The sequence below is a fragment of the Coenobita brevimanus genome, chromosome 57 (assembly GCF_032717465.1).
Source record: "Coenobita brevimanus isolate Jiangsu-jjx chromosome 57, ASM3271746v2, whole genome shotgun sequence".
Classification (NCBI taxonomy): domain Eukaryota; kingdom Metazoa; phylum Arthropoda; class Malacostraca; order Decapoda; family Coenobitidae; genus Coenobita; species Coenobita brevimanus.
In genome coordinates this window covers 58,429,183-58,453,446 of record NC_137010.1, presented here as the reverse complement: position 1 = coordinate 58,453,446, position 24,264 = coordinate 58,429,183, and the positions used below count along the sequence as shown (strand labels likewise).

Genomic DNA, 24,264 nt, shown 5'->3' with positions numbered 1-24,264 from the left:
AAAATCAGAGTGTACAGATATATTATTACATGCTGAAATAGGTACCGGAGAGCAATGTATTCTTACTATCGTGTTCTTCCTGTTCTTTACCTTCTTCTGGGCGAACGCTTTGATATAAACATTTACCCCACTTACGTTAACTCGTGTAAAAAGCCCACTTTCACAGGCTGTACTCTTTCATCCTATCCAGTCTTGTTTATCCAGCCCCACCTTTTCGTAACTCCTGCCTTTCAGTCAATACATGAACTAATGCATGAATAAAAATTAAACAAACAAAAAATATATATATTAATGATGAGAAGAGAGGCAACATTTGCTAGAAAATTCATGATAATTCCCAAAGTTTGTTTCTTTTGTGCATATACGTGTATCTGTTTTTAACCCATATGGAAAGAATAACAGAGCAATCAGAGTAGGGGGTATATTCAGACTGCATTCACCTCTACCGTTATCGCTTTCAAAAATACAGTACTGGCTGCGCTTTATCACGATAGGGTCGCGAGGACAGTCACGTTTCCGTGTAAAGTGGATTCGTTGTTTTTTGCGTTAATTTCGGATTATGTAGCCATTCTGTATGGTACTAAGGTGCAACTAATTCCTTCACCGAGTAAAGGATAACTTGCACTTCTTGTTGCTTTTCCCTAATTACCTACCTCCTTAACTACTTACCTTTCTTCCTACCTTACCCCCTTGTCTGCCTCCCTTGCTACCTACTTTCATCCCTACCAGCCTGTATTTCTACCTATCTCGCTGTCTGCTTCCCACTCTACCCTCTTGCCAACCTGTCTACCAACCTACTTCCCTCCCCTGACTCCCACCTGCCTACCTGCCTCCCTCCCGACCTCTTAACCTCCCTGTCTACATGCCTACATGCCTTTCCACCTCAGACTTTCCTGCCCACGTTCTACTTCCCTACCTCTTTGCCTGACTGCTTCCACCACTTATTGAGTCAGCAAGTCAGCGACACAGACCGGTATTTAAAGTTTTGCAGATTGCCAGTTTACAGTGGGTTGTATCAAAATTGTGATGAGGATATAAATACTTCATTTTTATATCCTTTATCGATGATAAAGACAGTTTTGGTCCCTGTGACTTGGGGCATGTCCACCACTGAGACAGGCGCGCACCGTCAGATGGAGAGGATTCATTGGACACCTATCTATCTATCTATCTATTGCCAGACGCCTCATCGTTTGGGGTGGCCACAAACAAATCGCCTCCAAGTCGCCCTGTCCCCCGCCATTTCACTGCCCTGCTCCCAACTCACACCCCCCTCTCTTTCATAAACCTCTCCACCCCATCCCTCCATCTCATCCTCGGCCTCCCCCTCCCTCTTCCCCCCTCCACCTCACTCACATACACTCTCTTCGTCAGTCTTTCACCCTCCATCCTCTCCACATGGCCAAACCACCTCAGTGTGTTCCTCATAACGCTTCCTATCACATCCACATCCACACCACAACGCTCCTTTATATCCTCATTCGTCAGCCTGTCTCTCCACGTGACTCCACAGGCTTCTCTTAAATAACTCATTTCCACTGCTCTCACTCTTGACTTGTGTCTTTCCAACAATGTCCAAGCTTCACTTCCGTACGTTAGAGTTGGTATCACAATACTGTCATGTAGTAACTTTTTCACTTCCATGATCACTTCCCTGTTTCTTATCACTGCTTTCAAAGAACCAGCAACCTTTCTTCCCTGCTGTACCCTTTCATGCACTTCACCCTCCAAACCTCCATCCTTACTCATCACACTACCCAAGTACTTAAACGTACTCACATTTTCCAATTCCTCATCATCCAACCTCGCTGTACATTCACTAACTTCACCTCTCTCAAAGACCATCACTTTACTCTTCCCTACATTCACCTTTAGATTCCGTTTCTTACACACTCTCTCAAACTCATCCACCAAGCCTTGCAGCTCCCCTTCATCTTCACTCAATAACACAGTATCATCTGCAAACAACAGTACAGGGAGTTTCCAAACACTATCCTCTCTCACCAGGGCCACTCCAACATCCACTACCCTACCTTGTACCTCTTGTATTACCCCATCCATGTACAGATTGAACAACCATGGAAACATGACACATCCCTGTTTCAACCCAACTTTCAAAGAGAAAAATTCACTTAGTTCACCATCCACACGCACTGCAGCCTTCGCAGCATCGTACATACTCTTCACAGCATTCAACAACTTTCCATCTACTCCATATATTCTTAACACTTTCCACAATCCTTGTCTATCCACCCTGTCATATGCTTTCTCCAAATCCATGAAAGCTGCATACAACTTCTTTCCCTTCTCTAGAAACTTTTCCACTAGAGATCTAAGAATGAATATCTGATCTACACAACCTCTTCCCTTCCTAAAGCCTCCCTGTTCTTCTCCAACTAATTTCTCTGTTCTTTCTCTAACTCTGTCTATAAGTATCCTACCATACACTTTTCCTATTATACTAAGAAGACAAATGCCCCTATGATTACCACACACTTCTTTTTCCCCTTTTCCTTTGTACAAGGGAATAATTATACTTGACTTCCAATCCTCCGGGACTCTACCTTCCTCCCAGGCCAATCTGCACATCTTCCACATCCACCTCAGTCCTCTAAATCGGTTCATAGCCGCGTCTACCTTGACTAGGCCTCTAGAGCGCGGACGAAAGAACGGGCGGAAAACTCTCATCCCGGCTCAGCGCACTAAGGACCTCAGACTTTATCTCTGGAAACCCGCCCTTTTATTGGGATGGGTGTTTTTCAAAGTCTACGAATAGACTTTGGGTGCTTTGGTGTCTGATGATTTCGCACTCGTCTTCTGGTGGTTCTGTACCAGTCTTTTTACACTTTGGGGGATATAAAATATATTTAAGGGTATTGAAAATATTAAAACTGTCTCGAGGTGTCAGGTCCAGATACAATATATGCATAGTAGTTTTCAGACTAATCAGACCAGAAATAAAGTTACGAGGCCGTGGCAACATGTGACACCAAGAAGAGACAGAAAAGAACATTACTTTGGGAAATGTAACAACACACTTCCTCTCGGGATAGGCAACAAGAAAGCAAACACACACTGTGCTCATATAGGTTCACTTTGCGTATCACAATGCAAGTGAAGAAGACGATGATGCCGAAGAAGAAAAATCTTGAAAACTTTAGTATGAAAAAGACAAATTTTTGGCTCATGACTTTAGACGGGTAAGGTTAGCCTGATCAGTGACTGAGTATGATGAACACTGAGTGACCTCAGCAGAACAAAAGTTAATTAATAACAGCAGTCTTGAAGTAGGTCAAATTAATTATAATAAAAATGCATTCACTGCATATATTTAACCCGAAGTGATTACGCACTTGACCTGAGGTAACCTTAAAGAACATTAATTAATCTGATTGTGCCCAGACTTCTATAAATTACTTAAAATGACTACCTCAGGTCACGTGTTGGATGCAAGAGTGTGGAAAGGGTGGGGGAATGGAATCTCGAACCATCACATATGTGATGGCCAAGGTAAGGCTGCAAAGAAAATGGTTGAAGAGACGAAGGGGTAGACAGGAGGAAACAGCTCCTGTGTGTAGAGTGGAGAAGTTGCAAAGTAGTGAGAAAATGGCAGAGTATACGAGCATAGTGGAAGAAAGATTGGGAAGGTATGAGTTAGAGCAGATGAAAGGAATGGAAGATGTATGTAAGATATTCACGGAAGAGATAGGCGCAGCGTGTGGGGTGGTTTGTGGAGTGAGGAAATGCAGGGGTGTGCAAGGGACAGCATGGTGGAATGATGAGGGGAAACGAGCTGTGGAACAAAAGAAGAAGGCATATAGTGAATGGCTAGCGAGTAGAGGTAGGGGAGAAGATGAGAGAGAGAAGAGAGAGGTATATGTGAGCAGGAAAAGGGAGGTTAAGAGACTGGTGATGGAGAGTAAGAAGAAAGTGGATGAAGAGTTTGGGAGGAATCCGAGTGTAAAATGGAAAGAGAGTAAGAAATTGTTTTGGAAGGAGGTAAAGAAAGTAAGACAGTGTGAAAAGTGAAAAATTAAGGGAGTGAAAGATAGGAATAATAGATTGTTAGTGGAGAAGAGAGAGAAATTGAGGAGATGGAAGGAGCACTTTGAGGATTTGTTGAATATAAAGAGTGAGAGCAGTGCGAGTATAAGTGGTTGGGGAATGGTTGGGAGAAGAAGAGACGAGAGGAGGGAGGAAGAGATCAGTAGGGCGGAAGTAGTGGAGGCAATAAGAAGTTCAAGATGGGAAAGGCCCCAAGAATTGATGGAGTGTGTGGTGAAATGCTGAAGTATGAGGGTGAGATTGTTGTGGAGTGGATATGGAAGTTGTGTAGACTGGCTTGGGAAGAGGGAAGGATTCCAGAGGACTGGAAATCAGGTAATTGTTCCTTTATACCAAGGAAAAGGGGAGAGAGAAGTATGTGGTAACTATAGGGGTATTTGCCTTCTTAATGTGACTGGAAAAATATATGGTAGAATACTCATTGATAGGGTTAGGCATATAACAGAGGAGCTAGTTGGTGAAGAACAAGGGAGATTTAGGAAGGGAAAAGGGTGTGTAGATCAAATATTTGTTCTAAGATGTATAGTGGAGAAGTATCTAGAGAAGGGACAGAAAGTGTATGCTGCTTTCATGGACTTGGAGAAAGCTTATGACAGAATAGATAGGCAAGGTATGTGGAAGGTATTAAGAATATATGGAGTGAAGGGGAAATTGTTGAGTGCTGTGAAGAGTATGTACGAAGGAGCTAGGGCTACGGTGCGAGTGGATGGGGAGCTGAGTGAGTTCTTTGATCTAAATGTGGGACTGAAACAGGGATATGTGATGTCCCCATGGCTGTTTAATATATACAGTACATGGATGGGGTTGTAAAGGAGGTGCAAGGTAGGGCAGTGGATATGGGGGTGGCTCTAAAGAATGAGGGTGAGATATGGAAGATTCCGGTGTTGCTGTTTGCTGATGATACACTATTGTTGAGTGAAGATGAATGGGAGTTGCAAGGTTTATTGAATGAATTTGGGACAGTGTGTAAGAGGAGGAATCTGAAATTTAATGTAAACAAGAGTAAAGTCATGGTGTTTTAGAGGAATAAAGTCACAGAATGCACAGTGAGGTTGGATGGTAAGGATATGGAGAATGTGAGTGCATTCAAGCACTTGGGTAGTGTGATGAGTAAGGATGAAACTTTTGGGGATGAAGTGCGTGAAAGGGTGCAGCAGGGAAGGAAGGTTGTTGTTCACTGAAGCAGTGATGAGAAATAGGGAGGTGAGTATGGAAGTTAAGAAGCCACTGCATGATAGTATTGTGATCCCTACCCTGACGTATGGAAGCGAGGCATGGACCTTGCTAGAGGGGAACAAATCAAGAGTGAGAGCAGTGGAAATGAGTTACTTGAGCTGTGGAGTGACGAATGAAGAAGTGAAGGAACGTTGTGGGGTGGATGTGGATGTGGGGTGGATGTGGATGTGGTTGAGAAAATCAGGAGAAATACACTGAGGTGGTTTGGACATGTGGAGAGAATGGAGAATGAAAGACTGACTAAGAGGGTGTATGTAGGTGAAGTTGGGAGGGAGAGAGACGGGAAGACCGAGGATGAGGTGGAGGGATGGAGTTAAGAGGTATATGTGGGAGTGGGGTGTGAGTTGGGGGAGGGCAGTCAAATAGTGGGTGACAAATCGACCCCCTTTGCGGGATTAGGGAGTCAGGCTATAGATAGATAGATAGATAGACATATAGAAAATGACGAATGAATGTAAGAAACTATGAATACTTCTGAGTGGGTATTATTGGGTGCATATTTTATTTATAGGTGCATGTATTGTATGTTCACGCGTGTATTTTGTTCATGGTTTTATTATTTCTACAGTTCAGAATGATATACGGGAAGAACGCTCGTAGTAACCTTCATCACAGTATAGCGTACGAGTGCCACATGCAGGACGGGACTAATCCAAGCTGGATTTTGGAGCAGTATGTGGGACACCAGGGCTATGAGTGCTACACACCCAACATGCCAGGTATGTACTGTACCACTCTTGCTGATGAAGCAATGGTGCTGCCCTTTCCCCACAGTAGTAAGCGCGCATCTAGTTGTTTCTTGCCAACGGGTCATGAGGGATAGGAGGGAGAAAGCAGACAACAGTAGCGAGGGGATGATGGTTGGATGAATTGAGGGCAGAATGGGGCAGAACTGATTCCTTGTAGGGAGAGAGGAGGGAGCGAGAGTTGCTTTACCGCTATTTGTTTTCATAACTATTATGAAACAAACATTGAGTTGCTATGGTTTTCGCGAAGCCATGAAAGCTAGAGCATATGAATATTTTACAAACCACGTTTATCCAAAGCTGAAACATCCACACCACCATTCCACGACTCATGTTTGCTAAGGGTTGCATCAGGTAAAGGACTGGAAAACTAGACATTCCGAGTTTTGGAAAATCGCGCCAAACAAAAGCGTCACCTTCCGGCAACTTTTTCAGTAATTTTAAGCGTTGCATTTATTTTTTTCTTTTGCATTTTTTCTTGGAGTGGGAGTAGCTTCTGTGATCGAGTCTGTTTTGTACTGTATATAAGTATGTTAACAAAATATTTCACGCATACCTGATCCTGTTTTGATCAGACTCGGGACATATACTGTAGTGTGTGGGTTTGGAAGAGAAATAAAACGATTTTTGTGCTGAACGGTCAAACGTCAAGGTCTCAGGTCGAGATAAAAATTCATGGCACAGTATCGTGGCGCATCATTAGCTATGGCATTAATGCATTTTCCGTTTATCAGACTTAGCGTATACACTGTGTAGTAGTCTAGGAACAAATTATTTGATTACCAGCCGCGATAGCGAAGCTGGTATTGCTTTCAGTTATATATGTGTGTGTGTGTGTGTGTGTGTGTGTGTGTGTGTGTGTGTGTGTGAATACGATAACTTCACAACTGCTCAAGGTATCATCACGAAATTTTACAGGTGTGTAGTAGGGGAAAAAAGCGATCACGAGTTCGAAATTGGGGAAAGTAGGTCAAGGTCTGTCTGTTACCACGATAACTTCGCAACCGCTCAAGATATCATCTCAAAAATTTACAGGTGTGCAGTAGAGATGCAAATCTCCTGTGAATTCGAAATTGGTGAAAGTATATCAAGGTCATATTCTGAGCCGTGCTAGATATGTATCGGCTAGCGGCTGGTGTGATTCCTCCATTGGGCAGGTAGGATCTAGTTTTGAATGAGACTGATCAGAATGTAAGGTCATGGATATAGGACAAAGTTCAAGGTGCAGTATCAGGGAGAGGGATTATTTCGTTAATAAATAACCCAATCTTAATCAAACTTGGCACATAAGTTCTCCGGCTCTGTGCAGGGAGGATCAGTGTCTAAAAATACCGAATCAGAGTTTCGCCAAAGAAGTACCGTCGGAAGTGACGTATTGTTCAGAGGTAAAAACGCTACTCTCGACTGATTTGGGGAGGGTTTCACATGTACAGTGGGTATGAAAAGTATCGGTGCACAATATTCGTGAAACATTTTGGATCACAGTACGAAGGTCACTGAAATAATTGTGTCCGACATACCACATGTTTGTAGCACTGGTGGTATGAGGTGCCATATAACGCCAACTGCAGTATCCCCTTGCAAACATATAGCCTACGTCCTATTTATATAAACATTGTTCATACACAATATGAAGTTGGTAATTTATAATGGGAGACAGATACAGTGGGTAATGTGGTTCACGGTATTGGTTACGTATAAAGGGCTATCTTTGTGCGCTGATAATGCTAGCATGGGATCAACGGCGTCATGTGCTTATTACAGTCGACGCTTGTCATGTGACAATCAACCAAACACCTTATGCGTCAGGTTAATTCACAGCACCTATGAAATGCAATGAGCAATAATTATTCATCGTTGCAGAAGTGATCTCTGACTGGCCATCATTACAATATGATTCATTAGGCAGTATCATATACTAAATCACGTTATGGTATAAAATGACTATATTTACAAGATATCATATGCTCGGGGACTAAAAAAGTAACACATGCTTCACAACTTTATTAGTATATCAGTATCGAGTATCTCCTCCACCTGATGCCAACACTGCATTCAGCCGTCGAGGCATGGATACCACTAACTCGTTTGTGAAGAGTTGTCCTGGATCACGTCGGAGCTGTTCCCACGCTTGTAAAGCAACGGTGATGACAGCAGCACGGGTCTGGGGTCGTTGCAAGTCTGGGATATGTCGCACCATTGCAGCCCAGACGTGCTCTATTGGGTTGAGATCTGGGGATCTGGGTGGATGTGGCAGAAATGTGATGTGAGGATGCTGGCGAAATCACTCCCTAACAGCCCGGCATGTGTGGCCTGGGCTGTTATCCTGGAGAAGGTAGAAAGGCTCATTTTCAGGAAACAGCCATGTCTGAACATAAGGCAATAGAGCCCCCTCCAGGATCTCAACATATTTCACTCCAGTAAACCGTCCTGGGTCAACATCAAGTAACTCGCTTAAACCACTGGCATTCATCCAAACAATCCAGCTGTGACACGCCCGCTCTTCCCACATTCCACCACATGTTGTGCCTCTTATCTGAAACATAAACCCAATCATAGATTAGCCATAGAACAGTAACCAGTTTATAGTCACAGGCCCAGGAGTTTGACGGTTTACGTAATGTGCCCTGGCAACCTTCCGATTAACATTGCGTCTGTTTGGGTGCAAGAGCACGTTAATTAAACCTTCAGACTCGTGCGCCACAATTTTGTAACTGATTTTAACAGTGTATGATGTCAAGTTACGTTGCATTAGTAATGCACTGCAGTTTGCAGCTTAAAGACAGCACAGGTCTATGGATACAGCTGAGGCATCTATTTTCAGGAATAGTTGTTGAGGTAGCAATGCGTGAGAGAGAGAGAGAGAGAAAGAGAGAGAGAGTAACCTCGTGTTAAGCAGGCACCAAGCATATTGCACTGTTGCATTACAATCTGAGCTGAAGGTCTTTTCGTAACAAAAGGCGACACGCTCCCAAAACTCAGCATGCTTATCGCCTTACTCGAGTGCATACTCCATCCAATCCTCCATATTACGCTTGGACTCACCTTTTCAGCTGGCCTGTGACCTTTCAAACCCCTGCTGTGATGCACATTCTGAACTGTTGCATTGCAGCACTGTAGACATAGGGCAGTGCGTATGCTGACAGCAGGAGTTTTTGGAGCGTTGTCAAAGAAATCGGCAATGGCCTAGTGAAAAGATAATAAACACACAATTATAAAAACAGATGGTTGATGGTTAGTAGTATTATACAACAATGTCTACATTGTTTCCACACCAGAATATTTTACCATCATAACTCATGTAACCATATGTATAAATCTATCACCAATCTAAAAGTCAACCACATAATATACCTGGTCCTCATCGGCTGTCGTGCAGCGTGGTCGGCCGGCCCTTGACATGTCGTCTGTAGCACCGGTGTCTGCATGTCGCCATATCCACCTTGCTGCTGTGTTGCAGTGGATACCAAACGGCCGCGCGATATCACACATGCTGTGACCTGCTTCGTGTAGAGCTACGATAGCTCGACGTGTTGACTGAAAGGTTTCCATTATATCTGACAGAACCATGATACTGCTGCCTGACAAGGTCTCGGTTAGGGTTCCGTGAACGATGTTCTGAAACATTTGACCGGTGGTTCAAGCCTTCCGAACCTGCTACAGCCAGGCATACCAACCCTCCCACACAATCAGCACTTTTGTGAATGTTTTTGGAAGACATCGAACACTCTATGCACCGATATTTTTTATATCCACTGTACATACTAGCAACACACTCACTGGGCTTTTCTCTCCAACCAGTAAAAGAATATATATATATATATATATATATATATATATATATATATATATATTGTTACATAGCCTATGATTTCATCATCCTTTGTGTAATTCTAACGTACAGTATGCTGCATGTTTGATCGCGAGCGTGTTCTACCTCACTCCCCCCCTCCTCCGTTATGGTAGAATAAGTCGTTCTTTCTGTTGTTCAGAGCAGGATTGTCAACTCTTTGTCCCGATGGCTTCATTTGCGCGTCCTTCTTACAAGTTGTATCAAGCTCTGCCGGCCCCTATATAATGAGCTCAGTCTCTGCATTATTGCCACTTAGATCTACTCCTCATTTTGTTCACATCTCTGTCCTCCCCTGTACGGTTATTATTATGAGTGCTCAGGAAGTCTCCAACCATCTAGCAGCTGTGTAATTTGAGTATAGGTGTTATTACATTTTGTTCTTGTACTGTATAGCATAAGGTGTTGATTTGTAGGCCTAGTAAAGTTTTTGTAATTCATGTTGTCAGCCAATTGTTAATAATAGTTTGTATCTGTAATAATTTATCTTGCATTAACTGAGCATTACCCAGTGTATTCTCATTTTTCAGGGCTGACTAAGATAAATTTACTCTTGCTAATTTCGTGTTAAATAGAGGCTATTGCAGTTAACCATATATTTAACCTGTTTTTTGCCATTACATTATCCTTATGAGTCCTGAATGTTTTGTTGTTATTTTGAGCATTAAACTTTAACTTGTAATTTTACCTAACTCTTTTGTTTTGAACCTGGAACTTTACGGGACAGTAGTGATTTTTAGTATTCTCACTTAAAGTGTACATTATCTTTCTCTGTTCCGTAACATAAATTTGGCGACCTCTTATCAGGATATTCAGGATATTATCATAAGGATATTGCTTGATATTTTGTGACTGATTTATTCATGATGTCTACTATTACTACGCTTGATGAAGCCAAAGATTTTTTGTCAAATGTGCAAACAGTGTGTGATGTAGAAAACAGAACAAAGAATGAACTTAAGCTTGTTGCTCAACAATTGGGAATTGCTGTTCTCTCTCATCATTCTAAAGATCAAATTGTTGACATGATTAATGAAAGCTTGTTTAATGTAACTCCTCCAAATGAGCAAACACAGATTGAAATAGCTAAGTTACAGCTAGCCCTGCAGGAGGCTCGTGTTAAGGAGGCTGAGGCACAAGTTGAAATTGCTAGGATTCAGGCAGACCATGAGTATCGCATGAAACAATGTGGAACTGGATCATCTAGCTCTGATGATTTTGATGTGGCTAAAAATGTTAAACTTGTCCCTCCTTTTAATGAATCTGATTTAACAAAGTATTTTCAGTTGTTTGAGAGGGTAGCTACAGGTTTTAATTGGCCCCAAAAGTATTGGCCAGTACTCCTTCAGTGTGTTCTCACCGGTAAAGCTCAAGTAACTTATGCATCTTTGCCTCAGGATCAATCTAATAATTATGATGTAGTTAAGAGCTTGATTCTTAAGGCCTGTGAACTTGTTCCTGAAGCCTATAGAGTAAAATTTAGGACAACTTATAAGCAAGATAAGCAATTCCATGTTGAGTATGCAAAAATCAAAGAAGATCTGTTAGAGCAGTGGTTAAATTCTAAGAATGTGGATTCTGATTTTGGTAAATTTAAGCAGATGATTTTGCTGGAGGACTTCAAAAGGTGTATTAGTAAAGATGTAAGCCTATATCGTGATGAGAGAAGAATAGATAATTTGTCTGATGCTGCAGTTTTAGCTGATGAATATGTTCTCACTCACAAGAGATATTCTAGAGAAAAAAGGAAAGCTGAGAATAAGTACGTTGCCTCTACTCAGAGTACAGGTAACAGGAAAGAGAATAAAGATGATGTTTCTCAGGAAGTAAATACCAGCTCCACCTCTAGATTTCAGAAAAGTAAATGTACTTATTGTAGTAAGCTTGGTTTTTGTAATTCATGTTGTCAGCCAATTGTTAATAATAGTTTGTATCTGTAATAATTTATCTTGCATTAACTGAGCATTACCCAGTGTATTCTCATTTTATCAGGGCTGACTTAGATAAATTTACTATTGCTACTTTCGTGTTAATAGAGGCTATTGCAGTTACCATATATTTAACCTGTTTTTTGCCATTACATTATCCTTATGAGTCTTGAATATTTTGTTGTTATTTTGAGCATTAAACTTTAACTTGTAATTTTACCTAACTCTTTTGTTTTGAACCTGGAACTTTACTGGACAGTAGTGATTTTTAGTATTCTCACTTAAAGTGTACATTATCTTTCTCTGTTCCGAAACAATATATATATATATATATATATATATATATATATATATATATATATATATATATATATATATATATATATATATATATATATATATTTACTTATGTTTACATTAGGGTGTTCAGCACTTATAGAGGAGAAAAAATAATTTTGGATAATTGGGTGGGCAAAGTATGCAATCGATTCCACTTTACAAACAAGACATTCAAGCAAAACTTTATGTTTTTTTTATCAATACAAAGTCGTGCCTCACTATCCCTGCATTCTGTAAATCTAACTGATCTGAGTATGTAAATGGTATGGTGAAGAAGGCAAAAATAAACAATATGGTACAAAAGAAACAATATTTTTGAGCTATACAACAAGCATAATCAGTTTATTACATGTGTGTTTTTTTTTTATCTAGTCGTAGAGGGCTCTGTGGTGCTGCACAACATGGAAGATCAACTGTCGTTCTTCTTCATTCTTTGTCAGACCACTGTTGTAGTCTATTGCCAGTTTGACTGCCTGATGAGCAGCATCACTGACCACTTTGAGGTGGGCTGTGACATCAGGAATGGGGCAGAGGTCATTCATGCTTGTCGGAGTATCCACCTTCAAACACTGGAAGAGGTTTTTCAACTTATGGGTGACAGACTTAGAGATTCTCAGATCTGATGCCTTTTCAATCGTCTTCATGTTCAAACGGCACAGACCCTTCTTCCTCAACAATGCTATGGTCATATTTTTCAGCATTTCCTGCTTTTCCTTAGCAGAGACTTTGTCCGAATACATGGCTAGTGGAGCCAGGTCCTCACTGCGGTACCAGATGTGGCTTTTGATTTTGTCCAGTTCTTTCTTTGCTACAATGGGATCCATCTCTTTGAATTCTTCAATCTTCTTCAGGAGACTGAGGTCACTGATTGGAGCGTCGACAGCATTCGGGGCTTCAAACCACTGCATCACATAGATGGTGACAAGGATGACACAGATGGGTTTGATGGCCTCCTTTTGACGCCATGTGAAGGAGAAGGAGGCTACATCCTTCAGTTGATTTCTGAAAACGAAAATCTTGAGGCAGTAAAGGCCTTTGGCCATCCAGCATGCTCTGTGATAGGCACCTGGATGGTGAAAAGTCATCTGTGCTGGCTTCTAGCCGAGGAAAGCCAAAGAGAGCTGGAGGAGCTCAAGGTAGTCATCACGGAGTTGTGCACGATCCATGTGACGGAGTTTGAAGTGTTCAATGTCCTTGGCTCTGTCGGCAATCCACGACTGAGATTCTCCATCTAGGTCATCATCGTAGGGATCGAAGGAATCTGTGTCAATTTTGTTCCAGACCTCTTTGAATCGACCGAAGAGAGGAATTTCAGGACCAGAAGAAGAGAAAAAGAGGTCAAAGATTCCTGCCAGTATGAGTTCACACATGTGGTGCCTGCATGCCAAGAACAACAGTGGGACTTGGAGACCTCTTTCAGTGACAAAGCAAGCTCGGCTGTGAACCCTGGTGTCAGACGCTGGAGTATCAAAACAGAGCCTTGCAGTCCATGGCTTCACTTCTGGCTATTCATCTAGATTCGTTAGCACTGCCGTTCCCATTGCTTCACCCGTTCCAGCAGGGATCTTAAGGATCGCCAGGATCTTCTCCGTACCAATCCCTGTAACAACAATCGCCAGGCGATCAAAGCGGCTGCTACCATCGATGTTGGGCAAGAGCTTTCCATCAAAATGGAAGCTCAAGGGTGTTTGTGACTGGAATTCTTTTTTTAATCTTTTCAGCGACCTCAATCTTTGATTCCTTCTGAACATAGTGGAGGGATCCGACAGACAATGTGAGTTCCCCCATGTCAAGCCCAGCGCCGGTCAAGGCCGGTGTTACCACATGCATTGCAACTTGCATTGAAATGAGACATGGGTTTGAGAAGCCAAAAGAAATATTGCTAAGTAAGGTGTAGTTCCCACAAGTAGTGGAAATGAATAAGCACTTTGCCCCTCAAGTTCCTGAAGGTTCGATTTTTCTGAACACCGAAATATATATATATATATATATATATATATATATATATATATATATATATATATAGAGAGAGAGAGAGAGAGAGAGAGAGAGAGAGAGAGAGATATGTGTGTCATCATCATCATGATGCGGACCTCCTTTCCCACCCAAGGACAGGATGAAGAGTAGCAGTGCAGTGCCCAGATAGCCCAAATTTGCCCAATCCAAAGGCCATGCTTCCATTCACTCATCATTCAAGCCCCCGGAATCCTGGCTCAATTGGATACGCCAAAAACATTCACCACGTTCTGTAGCTTCACATAAACGTATCCGATTGAGTCAATCTGGACGCTGCCACGTTAAAAAGGGGTGCCAAAATCCCTGATCATGCACTTCTCCTCACAACATTCATCCAGCCAGCTCGATCTCTTGTCAGTTCCCTAGCCTAACCGACTTCCAAACCTCTCTTCCTCACACACTCATCCACCATATCTCTCCACCTTCTCCTTGGCCTACCTCGCCTCCTACCTCCTTCAAATTCGCTCAGATAAACCTTTTGCATCACTCTATTGTTATCCATTCTTTCCACATGACAATACCATCTCAGTACACTCTCTTCGATTCTGGTGTCCACCGACTTCTTTCCACATAACCATACCATCTCAGTTCACTCTCTTCGATTCTGGTGTCCACCGACTTCCTCACTTCACATCTTTCACGAATCACATTATTTCGTATCCTATCCACCCTCTGTACTCCTCATACATTCCTCAGCAGTCTCATCTCCACTGCTCTTACTCCTGACTTTTCATTTTCATGCCACATCATAGTCTCACATCCATATGTTAAAGTTGGCACTAACACTCCCTTTTGTAAGCCTCGTGCAGCTGCAACACTCAAGCCTCTGTTTCTAATCAAGGCCTTCATTGCACCAGCTACTTTTCTTCCTTGTGTCACTCTACTTTCAACTTTTTTTGCACATTTTCCTCTCTGTTCTATCACTCTACCCAGGTATTTGAACTCTTTCACTAATTCCAGTGTCTCTCCTTTCACTGTAACATCACACTGGGAGTCACCTTCTCTCTCAGTAACCATCACTTTACTCTTTTCTACATTTACTTTCAAGGCATGACGCTCACAGACATCAGAAAACTCTGCACTACCCTACCAAGTTCTTGTCCGGTACTTCCAAGCAGTACTGCATCATCAGAATACAACAAATTTGAGATATTCCATCCATCACTATTCATAACCAATGCCATCCCTTTCTCCATTGCTGGTGTTTTTACTTATCTCATCACCTCATCCATATATATATTGAACAACCATGGGAACATCACATAACCTTGCCGCACGCCCACGCCGGTCGTGAACCATTCACTTAGATGCCCATTAACCCATACACATGCTTCGTTACCATCATGAAAACTCTTGACAGCACCTAGCAGCTTACCACCTACACCGTACATGCGCAAAACTTTCCACAATCCCTCTCTGTCTACTTTGTCGTATGCTTTTCCCAGATCCATGAATGCCATAAACACCTTATGATCCTTCTCACAAGCCTTCTCAGCTATGTGTCTCACTGCAAATATTTGATCCACGCATCTTCTGCCACTCCTAAAGCCACTCTTTTCATCACTCACTAGGACTTTTGATATCTTTCTTACTTTCTCTGTAATAATTCTTCCATATGCCTTCCCGACTACACTGAGTAAACTTATGCAACGATAATTCTTCAACTCACTCGCTTACCTGTATTTTTGTACAGGGGTACAATCACAGCCTTCTTCCACTCTGCAGGCACAGTTTCACTCATCCATGCCTTCTTGCATGTTTCCAACAAGCACTTCATTCCACTCTGTCCACTACGCTTAAGCATCTTTGTATACACCTCATCAACCCCAGCTGCTTTCCCATTTTTCAGCCAGCCGCTTCACAGCACTCTTCACCTGCGCGAGTGTCACATCTCCTAGCACTGCATTCCTTCTCTGCACACCCCTACAACCAATAATGTTTACAGCCGCTTTGCTCTCTCTAATCCCATTCATTAGGCTTTCAAAATATTCTTTCCACCTGATCCTCACTTCATCTGAATGGGTTAACAATCTACCACCTACATCCTTCACACCATCACATTTCTTTCTGCTTTCACTACTACATTTCCATACCTCTTTCCAGAATAACTTCCTATTTTCAGAGTAGTTCGCAGTAATTTTTCTTCCTAGATCATCATTTGCTTCCTCCTTTTTCCTCTCTACTGTATGTGCTTATATATATATATATATATATATATATATATATATATATATATATATATATATATATATATATATATATATATATATATATATATATATATATATATATATATATATTACCTATACCTGATACTTTCAGTTCTTCTTGTATCTAGGTCACCTCAGGATCCATGTTAGTGTGCATTTCTTTTTGCCTATGGCCTCCAGTATTCTAAGCGCAATGTATCCAGGCATATTTCTTTTTGAAAGAACAACTCCTCTGCAAACTTCCAGCCTTTGGTCTTTCTGTTTGTCTCCAGGTCCATAACTGTAATGCTGGATGATCTTTGAAAGTCGGAAAACAAACGCAGGGCACCAGTCTGACCAGCTGAAACGTGTGTTGCGTCTTCATATCGTTCCTGACTGTGCACTGTAATATGGGATGCAGGCTAATTATAGCTATCAAAGCCGTTCTATAGATATCCGTCAAAAATTTGGGTCTTGGGTCTAGCTTTCCCCTCTCTGATTAAAGCTTTAAGTACAAGTCATTAGTTATGTGTACGATTACTTTGTTATACTTTTATCTTCATTCACACAGCTACTAAACACTTAATGGCGACACTAAATGAAAATGAAAGAGCACACACACACACACACACACACACACACACACACACACACACACACACACTTATTCCTGATAATAAACAACTACCAAGCACCTTCATAACCAAACTAAAATGAAAATGGAGAACAAAAATATTCCTGATGTTCCTCTGGTTTGAGGACTATCATGAAAAAAAGTTAATATTTTTTATGAATTCTTCCTCAGAACACTTCTACCAGTGCAGGCGCTTCCTTATCGTCTGGGCAACCGGGAGTGAGGTAAATGATCTGAGACGAACAGAAGCGAAGCAGACAAGAGCTAAAATTATAAGTGGGAAACACTAGTTCTTTTTCTCTGTTTTCACGTTATAATATCGCTTTATGAGTCTAGTCTGCCTTCGTTTCTGAGTGCCTTAGCTGACCAATCCATGTACAGATGACTGAAAACTGCCATTGGTATATTCTAAACCCTGTGACGAGGACAGAAATTTTGACTTATTATATTCCTCTGATGCTTATACTCAACCTAGGATGGCGTCTCGTCGTCTAAGGGTTCAGTAAATAACCATACTTTGGAAACTTTATAGTCTTTGTCTATAACCTTGCGCCTGTCTAGTATTGTTATCTGAATACTGTCACTTCAGAATAAGGAGGTTAAAGTTTTGTTAATCTTAATTTAGCCATTTAAATATGTTGGTGTAATTTTACCTTCTTGCTATAGTTGGTTAATATGTATTCAGTATAAGAGACTCCCTGGTGTTCAGTGTGTTAGCAACAATCCTCAATAACCACTTTAGCACTATGATGTTTTGTGTTCCATTTTTGTTTCTTCCAGTCGATTTCATTAAGCTCTGGGAAAGAATGGGTTAGTATTAGAGAGTGTTAAAATTTCTATTATTAAAATAATGTTCGAGCAGATTACTTTAAAAATTTCATTCTTTGCTCTGTTCTTTGGTCATAAAGTGAGGCCAACCAATTAAACAGTCGTTCTTAAGGGACATTTGTTTGTCACGGCACACATTACTCGTGTCAATAAAAACGCTGTTACTTCTTTATTTATGCTGCAGTGTTGTTCATTTGAAGGGTAATTTACTCGTAATTTAAAGAAAAAAAAAAGTAATTGTGTTTATTCACCTACACAGCATGTTTCAGGCGAGAAATCATTTTTTCTTAAATTCTAAAAGTTCAAGATCTGTGTAGTACATATAAGAAGGAGAGTTTAAATGGTTAAAAAAGCATTTTTTCTCTTGTGCCCAGAAGTCTAAGTAAAATGGTTTTGGAATAAACAAAATTGATCAATAACTAGCCAATTTATGGAAAATTTTGTATTGAAACTTAGTTTTTCAGGACAGCCCACTGAAAGATGACAACACAGTTTGTCTCATATTCTGATTTAATTCACCTAGACACACGAAATTTGACTTGGGAATGCTATTATGAGGGTAGAATATTTTTAAATTATCGTCAATAAATAGCTGAGTTACACCAGATTTTTTTTAAGGACGGCTCACTGAAAGAGGACGACTCATTTTGCCCTATCTCCTGGTCTAATTCTCCTAGACACATGAAATTTAACCCAGAAGTACTATTATGCTGAAGGAAAAGCATGTATGAATATGAAAAGTGGCACACTGAACACCATGCATGCCATATACCTTACTGGAAAATTTTGGTGGCTGCAGGTACATGGAATACAGAATGTGGGATATGCAATTTGTGTCTTGACTAAGCTTTTACTAGTTATAAACATTACTTCACCACAGGTAATCATTAAATTAGTAGATTCAGTATAGATTTCTGTTAAGTTTTGTTTCTGAGCTTCACATTCCACTGACTAGAGGCCTGTCCTGCACGACCCATGCATAGTATGAATGGCAAAATAACCTATTTATAAGCAAATAATTGGTCTTATTATACATCAAAACAATCTCAAGTCAATACTGTACGTAAGGCAGAGGCGAAAAAAACAGTTTAGATTTTTTGCATATTTCTCCACGACATATGCCCCATAACATGTAGATCTGCACTGATACAGCAGTCATGGTACTGTCATACGTTTTACTTGACCTAAGTTTCAAATGTACTGTACTGTTATTGCTGTGAGAGTCTTCGTGCCACTTCTTTCCTTTTATGACATAGTTTGTATCAATAACAAGCAAAAAGGACAAAATAAGAAGGGATAATAGGCAAGATAAATAATTCAGGAAGAGATGTTACGTAATCTCCCAGGCCTTCATGCTTCATATGGAAGGGCGAGGGCCTGAGATCAAATTTCGGCTAGGACAGCGTGATTAATTTGTTAAGTTTCATTCGGTTATTACACTGGTTGGCAGGTGTGTGGGATGTGAGGCGAGGCTTGGAGGGCAATGATGTTGTCAGTTAGCTGACAGTGTCCTAGTCCTAACATCCCAGGGATGACTGTTCGGTGTGGTCCACAGCATCCCCAGTGGTGGCCTCTGATGCCACGCTACCATGTTCAAAAATCACCAAATTAATCACCAAGGGGAGAAAAGAGTGATGTAATGGGGTCTATAAAAGCCTGCATTGCCTTGAGGCAAAACGGGAATCCTTTCTTTGGCTCAGTGGTAATGTGCGCACCTATGAAGCACGAGGGCCTGAGATTGAATCACGGCCTAGACCAGTGATTAATATGTTAAGTTGCAGTTCAGTCAGTACATGGAGAATTCTAAGTCACTTGTAAAACTTTTAGTAAAAGAGTCTTCATCAACATGGATTAAGAATTTTTGTAACTATGATTCAGAAATCTGAATATGAGCCCTGAACCAAGCAATGGGCTTTAAAAGACACTTTCTGAATTTAACTTGTCATTAAAAAAGAATCTTACTGTTTATAAAAATTCCTGACTCAATGATCTTTCCAAATATGAATTAAGTTTCTACTGACCAAGAGGGGGCGGGGGGCTGGGAAAGCCTCTGTGAGTGTCCTAGAGGCTCTTGGGAATCTTCAGAAAGTTAATTTCAAATTAGCCTGAAAGTAAATCAGTCAGTAAGTAACTCGGTAACAATGGCATTTCTTGGCCGAACCCTGGGAAAGTCTGGCAATAAATCACTGAGGAAGAGAAATTACAAAATTTCCCAGGCCAAAGGAAATACAGCTCAGAGAAAATAAATAACTCTAGAAGAGATATTACGAATATCTGAAGCCAACAAGAGGACGGTCCAAGAGGTTAAAGCTTATATACCATCACTACAGCAGTCTAAATCCACCTGTTGCAGATTTTTTATGAAGAGAGGACACCTGAAATCTGGTGTATGGATTTTTTAAATTGTTTTTCCTTCACCTGTTTTTCTTCAAAAAAAAAAATAATAAATAAATAATAATAATAATGCCTGTGACGTGTGTTCCTAGGGTGAGATGCTGCCAGAGAGGGTTGGTGTTCCCATGGGTGACCTGCACGGGGGTGCCACCTACCTGCTGTTCGAGACCCACTATGACAACTACAAGCTCAAGCGGGAAATTACTGTGGACTGGACCATGGACATCTACTATACGGACAAACTGAGGTAGGCCCTAATTAATTCAGATAGTTGGGAATCAGCTCATACGTCGCTGTGATTCAAGACAATGTTTGTAAAGTTTATTGATTTATATACTCTGCTTTTACCCACAGTCAAAATGAATATTGTTACACCATTGTCTACAGATTACCGGAAATATCACTACATTCTTCTCATGTTCTGCTTTGGTGGAATGTGAAAGTATGGCCAGAAACAAAGGTTACCCTAAATTTTTATCTCTTTTACTTATTTTCTTCTGCTGACTAATATTCCTAGGCTAAAAAAGAGTTGGTATGCTTCTCTGACCACAAATTTATTTTCACAGAGGGAGGAAGCTGATGGACATGGTCCAAACGTGTTGTATATACAGTGGAACAGTAGTCGAACTTTTGTCTCTCTTACGAAAGCGAAAAAAAAGTTCATCTTATTATAGCACGAACTTCATCCCAACCCTCAGCACTTGATGCACATGTCTTACTGTTGGCTTGAGCAAAATTTTACACTAAAAATACACATCGTTGGAAAATAAAGTGAGAGATTTTGATAACATTTCTCTGGGCAAATCATCCCTTGATACTGTCTTTCTCCTGCCAGCTACGTCTTGCTCGGTGCTGAACACTTTTATTTATTTATTTATTTATTTATTTTATTTTTTGAGGTGAAACGAGGGCAGACCTTGTATTCTTTAGACCCTTTAGACCCTTTGCACTCACGTTCCCTTTCCTGTTCGGCCTTCAGCGACAATGTTTTCCGAAGCGTTAGGGTTGTACTGATGGGTAAATAAAGAATATAGATTTACATCATCACCATAATCATTATCATCCAATCCTACGTTGCCCCATGAGGAGCGTAGGAGCCCGGGGCTAGGCAAGTTGGTCCTGTCATTTTAGATGAGAGTGACCAGCCTCACTCATCCCTGAGTGGCATTACATGAGCAATAAACCCCAACCAGCCCTTGGATATAAACCTACACCGGCTTAATCTGATTGGAGCGCCGTAATTACCCATCAAACCACCAGGCGCCAATATTTAGTTATATGGTTACCACCCAGCGTTGTAAATGGTTTCCTGGTGTACAGGAAACATTTGGCTTGTCACTTAGTGTAGAGTCACCCGTGGGCAGAACGAGGAAAGAATGACGGAAAGAAAGACAGGAGAGGATGGGAGTAAAGAAGGATGGAGGTGAGGAAACGGCAGACATCCGAGGGCAGCACTACATCGAGTGAGTGCCCCCACCTCCCACAATAAATTTACATAATAATAATAATAATGATAATAATAATAATAACAGTAACAATTTTATTATAATAACAACGAAAGCGAAAATTTTGTGTTGATGACAGCAAAGCGATATCATGTGAGACTGTGGCCAGTAGAAAGACGGAGGAAATGAGTGTTTTGAGACACCGAGTTTTTCACTAATGCTGGATGAAATTATCTACCTAAGTATATATATATATATATATATATATATATATATATATATATATATATATATATATATATATATATATATATATATATAATCATCTCATCCCATCAGCCGTTTGAGTGTCCACTGCAGGACCAGTCTATCCCTACCTAAGTGAGGACGATACAGCCAATGTATCTCTACCAAGTGGCTTAGGCTGGATAGTAGAGATTGTATGTAGGGTGAAAAGTGCTTGTAAGTGTAACTGTTGTGTTAGAATGGCTTTGGATATGTGTGTAGTCTGTGAACCAAGTGTAACCGGCCCACCCAAGCCGACTGGGTGCAAGCATACTTTATAGTATGCGACACTGGTTCAACAACAGCACCCCTTGTGTCTGCCAATGCAGTACGTGGCCAGAAGAACACTCCCAAACTTTTTTACCCCGGCAGGGCGCGAACCCTCTTTCTTCAGTATACGAAAACACACACTTTACCATATATATATATATATATATCATCAGCCGTCTGAGTATCCACTGCAGGACCGGCCTATCCCGATCTAAGTCGGGACGATACAACCAATGTATCTTTATCAAGTGGCTTAGGCTGTCTAGTAGAGATTGTATGTAGGGTGAGAAGTGCTTCTAAGTGTAATTGTAGTGTTGGAGTGGCTCTGGATGTGTGTGTATCTGTGAACCAAGTGTAATCGGCCTGCACAAGCCGACTGGGTGCAAGCATACTTTACAGTAAGCGACACTGGTTCAACCACAGCACCCCTTGTGTCCGCCAATGCAGTACGTGGCCGGGTGAACACTCCCAAAGTTTATTACCCTGGTGGGGCGCGAACCCTGGTCCACCCGTGTACGAAACGCACACTCTACCACTGTACCACAGAGGCCCCATATATATATATATATATATATATATATATATATATATATATATATATATATATATATATATATATATATAAGTTAGGTGCTACATCTGCATCATGTGAGATTTGTAGTGACTGATGCAAGCATGAAAAATGGGTAGAAAAATGGAGGGTGGAATGCCGACGTGTGTAATTCACCAGGTCGGTCAGGATCACTTGATGGTCGTGATCGTCAACTTTTACCCTCCCGGAAGGGAGCTGAGAGCTCATATAGTCCGATCTAAGGGCAAGGCTGTGACCTTCACACACGCACACACCCGTCCCCTTGCTCAATGGGGAGTGTAACCACCCACTTCGTCAGCGAAACTTTTCGCAACCTGAGGGAGGCGCGAACTCCCGTCCACCAGTTGGCAAGCGAGAACGTTACCACTGCACCAGCGAGCGGTGTGTGTGTGTGTGTGTGTGTGTGTGTGTGTGTGTGTGTGTGTGTGTGTGTAAACATAATAAGTAAAGCAGTATTGATCCGATTTTTATGGTGAAAGGGTTGAGATTCAGCCAAAAGGTTGAGCCACATGGAATGGGCAACTTAAGCAGTCTTTATCCAGTTAAAACCAAACTTGATGAAAATGTTAAGGGTAAGGCAAAAACCAAGGGAGGGGGGCATATGAATACACATGAAGTACAGATGAAAGGTCTGTCGGCTCATAACGAGACTATTAATCTTATAAAAAAAAAATAATAATTTTATTAAGATATAACTTAAACTTTGCCTAAATTTGCCATCTTTCCTTCTTGAATCCTGAGCTATAACAAGAGATCACAAAAAGTGCCATGGAAAGGATGTAGAACAGGTAAAGGACGAAAATCTCCAAGAGATTAAGGTTAACACACTCTAGTTTTGTTACCTTCAGGCAGAGAGTATAGTGTTGTCTTGCTCTGAGAACAAACCACTTGCATGCATTGCTCAGAAACTTTTAGCGAAACAGTAACAGTGTAATATATTAATAACATCTCTGTGAACTGATTTTTGAAAAAGAGACAAATGGTGTTGTATTGCAGAGAAACAGCCATAGCAAACTAAGATGAGGATAGTGAAGTGGATGAGTACTGTCTCCTTAACGGAGAGGTTACACAGTGCAGCAATGAAGGAACTCTTTGGCATGATGTATTTATGATGCGATGCAAAAGAGACTACCGAGATGTTATGGGTATGTGGGGAGAAAGGAAGAGGTTTAGCGAACTGGGTGAGGAGGATTATAGATATTGATAATGAAGGAAATGTGCCAGGGGACAGACCAAAGTAGAAATGGTGTGAGGTCTTACGTAAAAAACTTTGGGTAACGGGGCTAACCAGAGGTGCGGCTAAAGACTGAGCAGTTTGGAGAACATCCATCCGATGACCAAGGCTTCACATGTTAACATTAGCAACGTCTTAAAAAATATTTTGTAAATATATTGTAATATGCTGTCGTTAATGTAGTTTCAGATTTTCTTTCAGTGGTATGGGCAG

General features: G+C 41.1%; 1 protein-coding gene across 1 annotated transcript in view; it reads left to right on the top strand.

Annotated features, from left to right (window-relative positions):
• The window catches only part of LOC145402048 (DBH-like monooxygenase protein 1 homolog), a 99,751-nt gene that overhangs the window by 17,291 nt on the left and 58,196 nt on the right, over nt 1-24,264 (top strand). Inside the window, exons 5-7 of the mRNA XM_080274144.1 lie at nt 5,870-6,020; nt 17,175-17,227; nt 20,318-20,472. Coding sequence (XP_080130270.1) covers nt 5,870-6,020; nt 17,175-17,227; nt 20,318-20,472 — 359 coding nt within the window. The remainder of the gene's footprint in view (nt 1-5,869; nt 6,021-17,174; nt 17,228-20,317; nt 20,473-24,264) is intronic.